Source organism: Anopheles gambiae, chromosome 3 (genome assembly GCF_943734735.2).
Source record: "Anopheles gambiae chromosome 3, idAnoGambNW_F1_1, whole genome shotgun sequence".
Taxonomy (NCBI): Eukaryota; Metazoa; Arthropoda; class Insecta; order Diptera; family Culicidae; genus Anopheles; species Anopheles gambiae.
This window is the reverse complement of record NC_064602.1, coordinates 71959498-71975032: the sequence shown is the minus strand read 5'-3', so window position 1 is coordinate 71975032 and position 15535 is coordinate 71959498. Positions and strand designations below refer to the sequence as shown.

The 15535-nt window shown below is 41.4% G+C and overlaps 1 protein-coding gene across 1 annotated transcript in view; it reads left to right on the top strand.

Annotated features, from left to right (window-relative positions):
- LOC1270988 (roundabout homolog 2) overlaps positions 1-15535 on the top strand; it is a 42286-nt gene that overhangs the window by 12350 nt on the left and 14401 nt on the right. Inside the window, exons 3-5 of the mRNA XM_061662658.1 lie at positions 14490-14783; positions 14856-14974; positions 15119-15302. Coding sequence (XP_061518642.1) covers positions 14490-14783; positions 14856-14974; positions 15119-15302 — 597 coding nt within the window. The remainder of the gene's footprint in view (positions 1-14489; positions 14784-14855; positions 14975-15118; positions 15303-15535) is intronic.

The following is a 15535-nucleotide window of genomic DNA, read 5'->3' as shown; positions in this document are numbered from 1 at the left end:
ATGTCCACCCAGAAGATGCAACCTGTCGACTACTGCGCGTGATCGAGATTAAACCGTTTTGTTACGGGGCAGAGCGCAGACAGACGACTGCATGAAACTGCATAATCGGAAACTGGTGCATTTATATCTGTTACTTGTGACAGCCACACATCGTGTGGTGGTCTGCACGATAGCTAGCTTGTGCTGGCTTAGCGGATCTTTGACCTGAGTTGGTTTGTTTGATTAAGATAACTCACTGATGTACGTGTGTAAGCTTTGCGATTCCCATTGTAAGCAAAGTTAATCCCAGACACGTGGGGTTGTTTTGATTGTTTGATTAAAAGGTTCACAACCAACCAACGATGGCAAAGAACAATGTACTACGTGGTTGGTTCTGCAGGTTTTATGTCGATTTGACAGGAAGATCTCTAGAAACTAGACCAAACTCCCATGCCATATTCACATAATAAGATTACACTCTAAAGTACAGAAATTTGCACATCAAATTGGTGCTGTTATATGTTGCAGTTATCCCCGTTAAAGGGCCTAATGGATTGTTAGCTCCATAAGTGACCCAGAATTATTAGAAACCCCTTCTATACTATTATGAAATAGATGAGACTAATATTTATTAATATTCAAGACTTTGAATTTTTGAAGTTGCTTACTCATAACTCATAAAGTTGCTCTTACTTCATAAGAACTTCACAAGAGGATTTTGAGGAAATTTTAGAACGTATGTTTATTTTTAACTGTTGTTGATTAGATTGTTGTAGAACATTAATTCCTAGAATATTAAGTTTCTTGAAGATATGAAGAGGATTGCTTACTTTATAAGAAAATTGTTAATTTCTGAATATATGAACATTCCTACACAGAAAACTTTTTTTACTGAACTTCAGTAAAATTTTACTGAAATTTTTTTAACTGAAGTTTCAGTAATCCTTTCAGTAAAAAGAATGTTTACTGAATCATTCAGTAATGTCCAGTGCTCACCAAAATGACAGCTCGTTTACTGAAATCCCAGTAAAGCCATTCTCATATTACTGATTTTTCAGTAGTTGGTAGCGATTAAAAATGACGAAATATTTATTTTAAATTGAGTTTTTATTGATGCGCAGATATTGCCAGTCCCTCAGTTCATATTCATACATGTGTTTTGTTGTTTTATACAGTTTTTATACTGTATTTTGCCGCCGCAAATGTAGATGGTTCAGTAAGCGCTCACAGACACCACGCAATTTCAGCACGCACAGTGGATTGTAGCAAACATTTTACACACCAACACGGCTGCCAATTGTTTTAAATTACTCCCGTAAGCCGAAATACCACCTGAAATTTCACCAGGGTGCCTGTAAGCGCCTACAAAATCAACTTTTTGCACATCACGAGCAAGTAGGTACCGCATTGTTTTGTTTTGATGTTCTGACTGACAGGTCGATTTGACAGAATGAATTGCTGCATTTTCAGTAATTTGTTTTACTGATATCCAGTGAAACGACTAATTTGACACTTATTTTACTGATTTTCAGTAAAATGCGTATTACTGAAATAAATTCAGTAATTTATTTTGCTGAAAGTCAGTAAAAACATGACATTCATACTGAAAATCAGTAAAATATTCTATTACTGAACCGTTTCAGTAAAAAACTTTACTGAATCAGGATGAGAAAATTTGCTGTGTACGAATGTACTACAATTGTTGTACTATAATAAAGTCATTCCATTAAGAGCTACGTCGTCTAATTCCGCAATAGTTTGTACAAATTATTACCCCCAGAAACGAATTGATTTCTTCCATATGGAGCTATTCATAGTATGAAATGAGTAAAACAAGACTGCATCTTGTGCTAAGTTAAGTTAATATAGTACCTTGTATAAGACTCAGACCAATGAGTAATTTGTATCTTCAACAGTAAGCTTGTTTTTAATCTATATTACCTCTCTATTACCATATTTTGAAGACAACAGACTTCTCCTGCTGGCTGTATATATTTTTCCGCTTTTACACTAGAACTTTATCCCTTACTCTATGTTTTATTCATTATTATCTCTGTTTTGCCTGGCTCTTTTCATAAATGTAAATACATAACAATACACCAAGCCTGACTCATTGCCAAAACAGAAAATATTACATTGATTAATCCAACGTTCCTATAGCTTCAGTCTCATTCTCATGCAGTGCAGCATCACCACCATGGAAGCAGCTCTGGTGCTCCGTAGCTTCCGTATCTATGCTAACAAAGGTTGAATCTCAATTTCCACGAGCACAAAATATACACAAGAAAAGTCTAGCTTAAAGCAATTTTCTTCCACTTCCAACCTGGTGTGGGCAGCAGGATTCTCTCTCATTCTCATCCGGCGAAGAAAACTTCAATTAAGAAGCCAACTCTCCCTGCTGCCGCCTGTTCTGGTGAAGCGCCGCGCTTCGCTTTGGCTAAATAATTCTCGTGTTGTGGCGAAAATAATGAGGCACATTTTGCGGATAAAACAGCAAGACACACCGCGAGGGCGTGTAATTTGTGCGCGTAAACGGTCCGTGTTCCCATGGTAATTTGCGAGAAAGTTCTGAGATTTATGGTCGCTATTTCTCGCCACCTAGAATGGGGCGATGGGATGGGATTTAATTTCGGGAAGAGTTTGGTTTTGTCAGGTGGGTCAGGGCGTTGTTTCATTTGGTTCATTCTTAGGTGGATACATTTAAATATTTTTTTTATTATACATGCTTTAAAGCCCGTGATGCGCAGTTGTCAAAGGGTCGTTCTACTTTATATAATCATTCTACAATTTCGTTTTACAAAAAGTACCTTTCAACCATCCATTCCCATAATTTCCTGCTCAGAATGTCTGCAAAATGTCTGCAAAAAGAACAGCAGCATCATAGTAATTGTCGAACCGGAAAATGGCAGCGAAAAATGAATAAAATGAACAGCAGCAGCATGGTCATGAAGTGGTCAAATAATGGCAAACCACCACGACGTGCAACGGGGCGTGATATTGCAGTTGAAATGACGGGGTCCGCTGATATTGCAATACACCGAATGTTGTGACCCCACGTAGTGTGGCGGTGGGTCTTGGCTGTGCCTCTATCGGCACATAAATATTTAGCACTACTGCCAGTTTTTTTCCTTCTCTGCCTACCGCCTGTCGTTGTTGTGACAGTTGTGCGCGCGCCTTTTGACGAATTCTCATTACTCGGTTGAGTAAATGCCGCACCGTGTACGAATTATTGAAAGCTGTATGAGCAATGTCTGATGTGCAGTGAGCATCGATTTGTATGCAAACTCGGTTCTAGCAACATAACGATAATTTCAGCAAAAAAAAAAGACAGCACTAAACAAAATCATTAAATGTTCCAGACTAGCTGTGCTTCAGGTTGCAATCACATGAAATCAAACGTTTCATCAAAGTGGCGTTTGTATGGCCTTAAAAACCCCATTCCCCAAATGGTCGTGTGGCGCACATGGCGTTTGCAAACTACGATTACGAATCACAACTGGGGGTTTGGTTCTTGTGTGACCAGCCCGCTCGTGCAACGTGTTAGCATCGTGGGATTCAGTTTTTATTTATTTTTGGTTTTACGTTTTGACAATTTTCCCACCCATATTTCAATCGTTTTGCTTTTGCATATGCATGCAAGCATATGGTTTTACTTTCTATGTGCGCCTGTGTTGCGGTTTTCGTGGGCTCGACCACCGGTTCTGTCTAAACGTGCGGTACCTGTCACCCAGCACCAGGCCAATTATGAAATCATTCAACCAACCTTTCGCTTACGGAATAATAATCATTCACAAACATCAGATCGCCATTTTTAGGAGATTTTGGGGCCTAAAGACTCCTACCACCCCCCCTCCCACTGGAACTGCTACGAATGAGTTCGATTGTTCGCGATGGTGTTTTAGGGCCTCTGGTTTGGGTGAAATTTAAATGACGAATAAATAGCGCTGATTGTTTTCCGGTTTTGGCGATGTGTTTGCGAAACTGTCGCAGGACACAGCATGGGAACTATTGTGGGTTTTTTTTTTGTATCGTCAAAACGTGCTGAAATGTTTGTCTAAATCATTCGTTTGTTTATGATTAAATGCTTTCAAAGTATGAAATTATCTGCAGTAGCGTTGTTGACTATTCGTTGGACATATTTAGAGTGTACTTGTTAACAAGCTTGCCGTTAGAGGGTGCTGCAGTAGAATAAATATCCTGAATGCATTTTTAAAAAGGCTCTTCACCCGTTATTGGGCTATCTATATGATATCAAAACTGCTTTTTAGATAGAACACAACGTGTCTATTGAGATCTTATGCTACAAACATTTTGTATGGCTTACAAAGTAAAATATGATTGCTTTTAGTGAGTAATATTATTTTTTATTACTCTGAAAAACGATCCCGTCTATTCACATGAAATGTATTTTAGGAAGCTGAACCAATACTTCACATTCATATGCCGCAGCTACACTCTCCCTCTGCATTGCCTTTTTATCAGCGCTAGTTTTATTTACTTTTTTATTCTACCGTTTCCATCGGGTGTTTATTATAGTTCGGAACTTACTCTTCTGCATTCAAACGTTGCGAACGGATTCAAATCACGCTCATGCGTTTGTTTTTATTTTTCACCGCTCGGGCATTTGTTTGCTTTCGTCGGCATCACTTGCCCGTCCGTATTCAAATACAAACAACACGACGATGCAATATGAATATTTTATGTGTGCAAATCTATGCCGCTGCGAAAAAGCTGGCCTGGGTGTACTTTACACTGGCCGGGATGTTGCTTTGGTGTGATAGTGTAGTGCTGAGTGTAAGTTGGCGATTTTGGTGCTACTTTGCGTATTTTTTTTTTGGCTCGAAATAAAGCTCTTGTGTGGATGATTCCAGAGCAATTTGTCAAAAATCAATATTCAAAGCATGGTAATGCTATCAATAAACACGCTGCAATGCTTGGAAGGGAAAGTTATGGCGTTAACATTTGCAGAGTAAGTAATGTTTTGCTTCGCAAGGCGTTATTTATTTCTCAAAGACAGAATGAAGGTGTGATGGTTTTTTTTCTGCATCTGCATCGTTTTATTATTTGCAACAAATTGGCATAAATTGAAACGTAATCGTGTGCAAGCGTACTGTAGAGATTAACGTTTTACGACCATACTTATGTATAGCTTCCTTATTGCCTTCCGTGTACCGATTGGATGCACTCAGCGGAAAGTAAAAGTGAGTGGATGGGTAGCATGCAAAACTCGGGAATGCAATAATAAAAACTGCAATACCACGTTTTGCTTGAGCTCTGTCTTTATTATATCCTACTATTCATCTTCCATAAAATAAGCTATTTTGATGGGTTGCAAAACAAAACACAATTCCATTGTTATTTTGTCTGCAAGCATCATGGAGCTCTAGCGCCTTTTGCTGCAAATAATTTGCTCATAGCTTTATTAACTAACATTACTATTCACCGCTCCCTTAGTGTACGTGTCTGCCGCACAGCAAAGGAATTAAAGTGAAAATCCAATCCCTTTTCGGTTCAGTGATACTGAGGCACACAGCTCCTGTTAAAAGGGATAGCAAGGGTTCGTAATAAAGGGAAAATTTATATTGTACAAAGGAAATCGCTTTCCCTTTTTTACCCTGCCCCAAACACACCAACACATATACAAATTGTAGGTCTAACAGGAAATATGTGGAGTATGTGGGGTAAAATTAATGTTTCTTTTTAGGGATCCCTACTACATTACGAAGGGGAGCTCTTGGGGAAAGGGGCAGACACACCAAAATGGTCAAGATATTCATCGCACGTAAGGATCTTTGTTATGAAAGTGTTTTTTGCCTTCTTTTTCTGCCCTTGTGTGAGTTCAATTTTCACATCTTTAAGCTTTTCCCGTACGACCTTGGAGATTCGCTTAATCTGGTTGAATATTTGTCTATAGTTGACGGCCACCCCTTACCGAACATCCCAAATTTCTACCTTTTATTGATATAAATGGGCAAGAAATTGAACGTAGTTGGTGTACGTCATACGGAGCTTTACTCTTGGTTAAGAAACAATTACGCCTGATTACTTGCACCCAGTGTGTGGGGAAGAAAAAATACTGAAGTATTAATCAACCGCCCCGGCGTAGTTGTTTGGAATATTAATGATGTGATTTTGTTTAATGTAAAAATAACTGGTTACTGTGCACTGTCGATTAAACTACTTGCACGCGCTGATGAGCCAATGGCAGTGTGTGCCCCGAGGGCAGGTCACCATGTGGGCTCGCTTACTCCCCTTTCCGCTGCTTGTTAGATTAAGCGAGAATGTTTGTATTGGAAAATTCATGGGGGACGATAGAAAAGATACATAAAAGAAAAGGAAAAAAACATATAGTGCAATATTGAGGTGAGTCATGCCCGGCAAAGCGCTGGATGTGTGGGGGTCACTGGTCAAACATTAATCAAAGGTAATCATAACCAGACCTTTACACAGTAGCGATACAACAACACAGGCGTATCAAGAAGAAAAAAAAACTTTTCTTTATAGTATAAGGAAGAACCTTTCCCTTCGTCTTCGGTGTAGTTTCAAGGCCCCAACCAAAATGGCCGACGATGATGATGGGACCGTACCGATAAAAATAGGCCAAACTGCTAAGAAAAAGGCGTTTTCGCAAATCATCTTGACCGTTCGCATCCCGTTCCCGGGGAAGAAAATGACCTAAATCTTTTCATAAGACACCATCATTCTGTTTACTTTTCTGTGCCCTCGCTTTGGAAAAGCTTACACAACACAGCTCATTCTTCCGCTCCATGTTGCTCCATTTGTGCGCTATTTTGCGGAATTCAAAGCGAGCTTCCTCTATTTCCGGACAGAGGGCAGCACACGGATATACTACTAGGACGCACAAAGTGTCACTGATAATAGCTGTGAGATTAAAAATATCGTCCACTCCCCAGCGTCAGCCTGGTTTTAATTTTCAGCCTTTTGATGAGCCCTGATGAACTCTTGATCGTTCAGCATACCGGAACTACGTTCTGTTCTGGCCTTTTGCCGGTGAAGTGTGTTGCCTGTGCAACAATTTTACAAGTAGAAAATTAAAATTCTCTCCTCACTTGTTTCGGTGCGATGAGAGTCACCCGCATCGTGTCATGTGTGCCTGCGTACTTGTGCTGGATCAAAGATGCTGCTTTGAAGCCGTTTTGTAACGTTGTTAGACAGCGACAGTGGCAGTTACGCTGCCGTTACTAAGTACGGAAGGGCGTACGCACACGCTCGATGGGGTTCAATGAAGGGTGTGTGTGTGTGCCCCCTGTCTGCAAGCCTGTTAACGACGAAAATTATGATTTAATCAACGGAGCATCAAACGCGCGGGAGGTTTCGGTGTATCAAACACGGGGGGCGAGATGGATGTAACAAATTAAAATGTTTTCAAGTGGCTGTGTGTTGAATGGTGTGGTATGAAATGAATTCGTTAATGTATGGTACGGGTATTCTTTACATGTTGTGTTTTCAAGTGATATTTGAGGGGTTGAAATTGAAGAATAAATTGTAATATTACGTTTGTTGGCATTTACTAAAAAAACCTCACTTTTGGTCTCTAAAATATCACGAAAGCACTGATAATTGGCAACGGACAAAGTCAATTACTCATGACAATAAACAAGTGAATCGGCCCACGCGAGTACTTTAGAAAGTAAACTCGATCACATGCAGCGTAATCTACCGTCCACTCGCTATATCTCTCTTTCTCTCTCTATCTCTATCTTGCTTGTTGATCCTTTTTCCGTGTTTGTCTCTCACATAACGTGGTTAATAAAACCGTCCACTTCCACATTCATCATCATGATACCCATGGCCGGTGCCGGTGCGTCGTCAGATGGTACGGCATTGCATTTCAATGCTACCGAAGCATTCGGAAACCGTTCGCTCATGCCTTGCGTGTGCATAAGCCATGAAATTGTAAAATTCAATTACATACCCGTTGCGTTGTCTCTTTCTTTGGGGAGCATTTTTGTTGTTTTTGTTGTTGTTGTGCTCTCTTACAAACAGTGATGTCCATCGCGGGCGAACAATTTGATGCAATTGGTGTAGTGAAATGCACAAACTGTTCCTTCCTCCCACAGTCGAAACTTAAAAAAAAACAACAAGTGCTGCATGTCACCAATCAGAGGTCGGGCTGGACATTATATGTTTGACGAACTGCTCGGCTACAAACAGAACCGGACCGATCTCTGGGTTTATTATCAAAACCCACATACACACACACACAGTTGCTAACCATACACAGCCCAGGGTGCAGTGGTTGTGAGTTAAATAAATCAATTTAATAATTTGTTGAACCAATTACGTTTGCGCGATATGGTTGCGTTTCGTGGCGGTTTCTCGCCCACCACCATCCCATATCCTCGAACTCGGTCGGGGTGGAATATAGCTGCATTCGCGCTGACGCTGACGAGCGCCTTATGTCGCGGTTAATTTGCTGTCGTTTTTCTGAACAAAAAAATGAGAAAGATACCGTCCCTGGTTGTTGGGGAAAAGATTAATAAAAACCGACGCTCGCCGCAATGACATGATGTATGATGTATGACAACGTGGACGTGAAAACGATATGATATTGATACCACCCATGCCTTGCCCCTTCGAAATGATGATGTTTTGTAATTTTTAAAAAAAGATCGTAGGGGGAGAGTTGATGTCTTTTCTATCTTTTTCTGTATGTGTCAGTATGTTTGCTTGTTTGGTCCATTGGATGGAACAATTTAATAAAAGGAACGATTTATTTTTTCTCCGTTTTATATGAACATTGAAAAGTAAGAGATCTTGTTTGCTTTTCATTACAATCGTTGGGCACACGCTTTTTTATGCCATGCCATGTAGTGATACTGTTCGTGTATTGCAATGTTTTTGTAATAAAAAAAAGAGCTTGTTTATTATTATTTCTACTAATTTCGTACTGAATGGTCTCAATTTCGAAATTGTTTACAAAACATGGACAATTAATAACGAACATACCTTAGAATAGTAATTGAAGTTTATGATTTTACCAATGCACAGGGATTTAATTGTTTATCAATTTGGAATGTCATAGAATCTTCTTAAATTATCAACGAAACTGGATAGGATTATATAGACAACATTACCTTTTAGGAACAGAAATGAAAACAAAAGGAGTTAAAAGTTTGTACTAAATAACCAGTTTGGTTTTAATCAGATTTTTAAATTTATGCCCTCAGAAGGAATTATTATCATGTTTTAAGCTGTGGTGGAAATATTTGAGGATTTAAAACTATACTATACTATTCTTTTTCACTTGTTCTTTTTGTTGGCTTTAAAATTGCTTTAATTCCTAGATAAAATTAGTTAAAATTCAATTCAACGTAACGAAGATTTCTTGCGAAATCGACCGTTTTCCATTTGATCGCTAGCATTTTTCGATCAATTTAAAAAAGTTCCTATTTTAAAGACGCTTTTACCGTTAATATTTCACTTGCAAAGCACTATTAAAGCAATGCTGTGGTACATATAACTGCTAATTCCAACGAAACATCGGAGCATCGGTGTTTGCTGCTTAAAGCTTACAATAAGTCATTCTCCCTTGCGGGCAATTTGTAGCAAACTTTTATTATCCATCTGCGTCGTCTGCGTGCTTTCCCCATTGCCCACCCACATCACTTGAGGATATTTGTCCACACTTTGTGCAACAGATTTCAAAGAAAAACGATAAATAAACAGGATGAGACAGTGCAGCGCCAGCAGCAGCAGCAAGATTGTACTGGCCACCAACGAAGATCCAGCTGCGCGCCCTCTAACGACCGAAGCGCGCCTGACTGACTGCAGCACTGCAACTGTTTGTATCATCTCTCCCACTCCCCGTAGGGGACAACGTTCAAGCTGCAGGCAAATTTGTATCAAACGCCAGTACCAGAACAAAGACGTGTCATTGTTTTTTAGTGCAGTTGTCGTTGTTGTTGTTGTTGCACTGTGCGCTTCTGTCTGCCAATGGCACTGTTGACACATGGCATAATCTTACTCGCCGGCAAATGCTGGAAAGCCCGGCATTCGGTAGCGAAAACGCCGGTTTGGATGCGCATCAAACGTGAAATTCACGTGGTTTCACTGTTCGCACTGTTGATGCAAAGTGTTGGCTGGCTGCGTTTGTTTAAAATATCTTCATCTCACTTTTTTGATCATCAAACACACATGTGCGTTGCCCGGGGGATTTCACAGGGCCTTCACAGATCTCCACACACTACCCCAGATGCGCTAACAACATTAATGTGCAGCAATGTTTGATCTTTAGTGTGGCAGAAATAAATCTTGCCTGAGTTGTTTATCAACATGTTTTATTAATATCTTAAAATCTTTCCTCCTTCCGTTCACCAGCGCTCACCAATTTGTGGATAAATTAGTGCCTAATCTCCATCCGCCGTTCATGAATAACTTGAACGCGCGGGCGCGCTCTTTCTGAGAAGGTCCAGCAGTGCGGACATTTGGGAGCACATTTGGTGTAGCTTCCGTACGGGAAGTCACTTCGATTAGCATAGATAGTGATCGGGAGGGAGGGGATAAAACCCAACCCCTGGCCAGCATCAAACCGTTGTGCGTTGTTGTGAACTGTAACAAAGTGTCTCCGCAGCTCCCGCTGGCAGCAATCGAGCATGGGACGTCTCGTCTCGAATGGCTGCTGCCATATTTTAACCGTAAACTGTCGTGGGTAGAATATTAAAAAAAAAAATATCTCTTCATTACTAGTGCTTCACGGTGGAGCAAATTCGGAGAAAAGTGCGCAACCCCCGGCATGCCACAAGCCAAGTTGAAGATTGTTATCGGAAGCGCTTCCAAGTAAATCCCAACAGTCGGTGAGTAACCGAGCTACGGAAAGAGATATCTAGGGCACGACAACATATGGGCCCTCACAATTTGTTGTGCAAAATGTCCAATCTTTTCGAGATATCTTAATAAATTTGATGAAGTTTGCTAAAGATGGGAAGCCATTGGAGCATATCATCGGCATGTGTGTCAGGGCATGCAACTTCAATGCACTTTTTATGGCATATCCTGTATTTGTTCTGCAGCAAAGACGACGTGCCTTGTAACTGAATTTCTCAATAACTTGCAAACTTCCTATACCAACTCACTCAGACAGGCCGTGTGGGTCTAGTCATTCAGCTTCCTGTCTTTTAAAACCTTTTGCTCTAAACCACAGCGACGATGAGTCACCAGGGGTTAGGTCGTAGAGAACCTCCGGTTTTCCAAACTTCCGGACCTTCGACAATAGAAACGATCGTACGCGCCACACCCGCCTCTGTGATGTCTTATTGGACTTTGATTTTGACGTCAACACTTCCTAGAACAAAGCAATAGGCTTCTAGACAATTTGTCAATAGCAACCGAGAAGCGAGGCGCCGTCGTTCTTAATGCGCTAATTTATTCTTGTACCTTTCGCACACTTTATGAGCCTTTATCCCTGACAGCTTAGTGTAGTGTACCACACAGCGCCTAAAACTGTCAATCATAAATTAAGTCTTTGCACCCAAGCTGCCGTGGGTGCGTTCGTGAATGCAATTTGTTAAGCTTACGCTTGAACTACCATCATCCCACTAGACGCGTAGGATCAGAAATGAGAGGTCCAGGCGATTCTAAGCACCTTCAGAATAATTACTCCGTTGAAATCTACCAGGATGTACTGAGGGCTCTTGTTTTCTGTGTTAATTAGTTACTTTTTATCTAAACCATGACATACTTGATCCATTCCAGTACATCTGGAGGTGTTTATTTCTCGCCGTACAACTGTTGTACCCTTTTGCATTTGCATGCCGCAACTGATCCATTTTTCATCTCATCAGAGTGGTGTCTATCTGGCGGTGGCGGCTGCCATGGATATTGCCACTCGCCGGTTGATAGAAATAATCTCGTCGGGTGACTGTTGCAGTGGTGGGGGGGTTGTTTTTTATTCCTCCTCTTCCCTTTATATTACACGCGGTTTTATTGCTGACCATTATTGCTGCACCGACCTTCGCATACTACCCGTTTTGGGCATACGCCGCGGCGATGGTGGTGATGGCGTTTGCATGTTCGCACGATCGTGTCGCGTGTCGCTGGTGCGCTTGCGCATGGGTTAAAAAATGACACAGACACGCCAGAGTTGACGGGGCGCCGCTGCCAATATTGAAATTGCATACCTGTGGGCGGACAGACCGATCGTTACACCAGGCTCTCACTAGCTGTGTAATGTTTGAGTCGGTGGTGTGCCCCGCAGGAGGGCTTTTCGTACAGATGTTCTCCTCTCGCCATAACGATCGCGAGCGTTCGCTCGCTAGTATCAATTGAAATCGAGATTGGTTTCGCGAAGAATGTTGCACTAAGGCTGCACAGTGCCTTCAGCTGTCGAAAATGGGGCATAAAACGATCGCATCGATGGTGCAAATGTCGTATTACATTGTAGTTAACAAGTTTCTCCGCTAAACTAACCGATGAGTCAGTTGAGTGGTGTTAAAACTGTGATTAATTGATGCTCTAACCTTTTAAAGCTGACAACCATTTTGAGGCCATTTGTTGGTATTGTTGAATTAACAATTTATTACAAATTATATCTGGATATAAAATGAAGTAAAAAAAGAAGCCCCCACAGGGACACAATGCCGTCGATGAGCGTTAATCGTTTCGAAACTGTTTATCTTTTTGGCTCTCTTCCCAGAAAACGTTCCATCGCACAAAACCTCCAGACAGTTTGTCAATTTTTAGCATCGCTTCGCTCAGCTTGCAACACCCTATTAATCCCTTATATTGACAAAAATCTCTTCCATCCTTTCGGTACGAACCACCACCAACGAACGAACCCATATGCGCCCACTGCAAAAGAACACAGCATACAGCAGAGGATATGTGGATGTGGGAAATGGAGGCAAACTTCCTTTCGTTCGACGTTCGTTTCGCCGGTCGGAAGCAAAGCTTATCGTCAGCAAGTGAACGGCAGGGCGTGGGCAACATGAAAAATTACTTTCGTACGATGTTTTGTATCGCGGCCACTGGCGGCGGCAGTTTGTTCACACATCTTACGCCGAGCAGTCTAACGCCCAATATTTCTCTCCTTCGGGTGTGGGTATGTTCTGCTTCTTTTTTTTTCTTTTTTGGTCGTTGGTTTTTTCGGTGTCTTCGGTTGTCGATGATCTGCTTCTTCCGTTTTCGGGGAAGCTGGGCTAAGCTGGTCGACCGTGCCACACGCTGCTGGTCTGGTACACGGTGACTAATTTGTTCCTGTTTCGTAATAACTAAAAGAGATCTCTTATGTCAAGTGAGTTTATGGTTTCGAAACGATTTCATTTTTTGTGTGGATTTTGTCTTGGTGTGACACTGGGGTGGTAGATGCTGGTAGTGAGATTGGAGTTTGTTTTTTTCTGTACATTTCTGGATGGCTTTTTTTGGTGTTTTCTTGTATCCGTTTGACTCCTGTGTCTTCAGATACAAATAGATGTGTCATAAAAGAAAGGAAATTGAGGCTTTTTCTTTATTCGGAGCTGTATACAGAGCGGTTGATTTTAAATACTCTCCTAAAGTGTTTGTCTTGTACGAAAAGATATAATCTTTTTGGAATATGTTTATGAACTTGGTTGTTAATTGCCTGTGAAGACACATCAGGCATCATTTGATCGTGATCTATTTTTCTGATAAATTTGGACCATAATCTCTGCACTAGATATGGATTTTAAGCATTCCAATTCTGCCCCGAGAGCCAGAATTGGAGGCCAACGATTATATCTTTAAGTTGTCATAATTCTGTATTTTATTGACAATCGAATCGATCGTCTGCATCGCTCACAAACGAAATACTAATTAGTAGATATTAGATAAATAAAACATTGGACAATGTAGATATACAACTCAGAATGTGAAGTGAAGAAGGCCTGAAGACTCCAAATGAGCCGTAAGTGTTACAGAATCAAAATACCCAGATTGAAAAATCATTCAGTAGTAGAAGTAGGGGATTATTTTGGATACAGGCATTTTTAGTGTAAATTTTACATTTATGCTCTTAATATTAAATGGGTTCGTAAAATCATTGAACAAATCTATCTTTCCCGAAGAATCATCTCGAAATAGCTTAACAGTCTACAAAGGAGCAATTATTTACTATTTTTAAATTTTCACTGGATTAAGTTTATGTCTACTAATATAACTCTTCTAAGTCACCTAAGTTTCTGAGTTCTGTAACATAATCTCACGTCATTGAACAATTTATTCAAAATGATTTTTGGCGTTACTACAGTCCAACAACTATCTTATGATCTTGGACCTCAATTATGGTCTCAAGTTAGCAAATTTGTCTTTTAAGTACGGTTTATAAGACGCCGCAGTACTTTTGGACTTCTTAAGCGTATTTAAGCCGTCTTTCGATTTGGGTGGAATCTGAATTAACTGTTTTATGAAGTTTAATTTCTTCAATTGACTTAGAAGGCATTTAAACAATACATAAAAACTATGTTGTCAATCCAGGTACTATTTCGTTAATTTTCAATAATATTCTAAAATTCTCTTTCGACTCATTTTTGCAGCACAATATCGCTCGCCACGAATAATCGAAAACCCGAGCGATACGATCGTCCCGAAGAATGATCCGGTCACGCTCAACTGCAAAGCGGAGGGCAAGCCCCAGCCCGTCATCCAGTGGTACAAGGACGGGGAGGAGGTAAAGCTGGACGCCAACCATGTCCTGCTACCGGCCGGTTCCCTCTTCTTCCTGCGCACCGTGCACAGCAAAAAGGAGCAGGACGACGGGGTTTACTGGTGCGTGGCCAGCAATCAGGCCGGCAAGGTCTACAGCCGGAACGCAACACTGCAGGTGGCAAGTAAGTGACGCTCAAAAAGTCAGAATTTTCATACAGAAAGTTTCAAAAAAATCACACGTTTTTCCCTTGCAGCGCTTCGGGACGATTTCCGCGTCGAGCCGAAAAATACGCGCGTTGCGGCGGGCGAGACGGCCCTGCTGGAGTGCAGCCCGCCCCGCGGCAATCCCGAGCCAAATGTTAGCTGGAAAAAGGTAAACCTTTTTTGTGTTCTTTTTGGGTATTGGCACACCCTCTAGTGCCACACCATTATCATCAACGTAAAATCGCAATTTATCACGGCGTCGTCTCTCTTACGTAAAAATTCCGATTTTTCTTTCGTTTTTTCCCTTGTCCAGAACGACGGCTTTCTCGAGCTGGACGATTATCGGCCATCGAAGGAGCTCGCCCGGATACGGATCGTTGACAGTGGCAACCTTCTGATCAGCGACGTGCGGCCGACGGACGAGGGGCGCTACCAGTGCATCGCCCAGAACATGGTCGGCTCGAGGGAAAGTGGACTCGCAAAATTAACCGTCCAGGGTAAGTGTGGCCGTGCGAAGGGGGTAGTGAAGAACACGTGGCGTGTGTGCGAGGGGGGGGGGCAAAGGGAATGATTTACGGAGGTAACATTTTTTCTTAAGTGCGGTCGCTCGCAGCCCATTGAAATGAAGATCAATATGCTTCGGGTTTTTTACACCTTCCGTGTGTGTGTGTGTGTCTCTCCACTCCCAACTCTATCCCCAATTTCCTCAAGCGATTTTTCTGACTTTCCA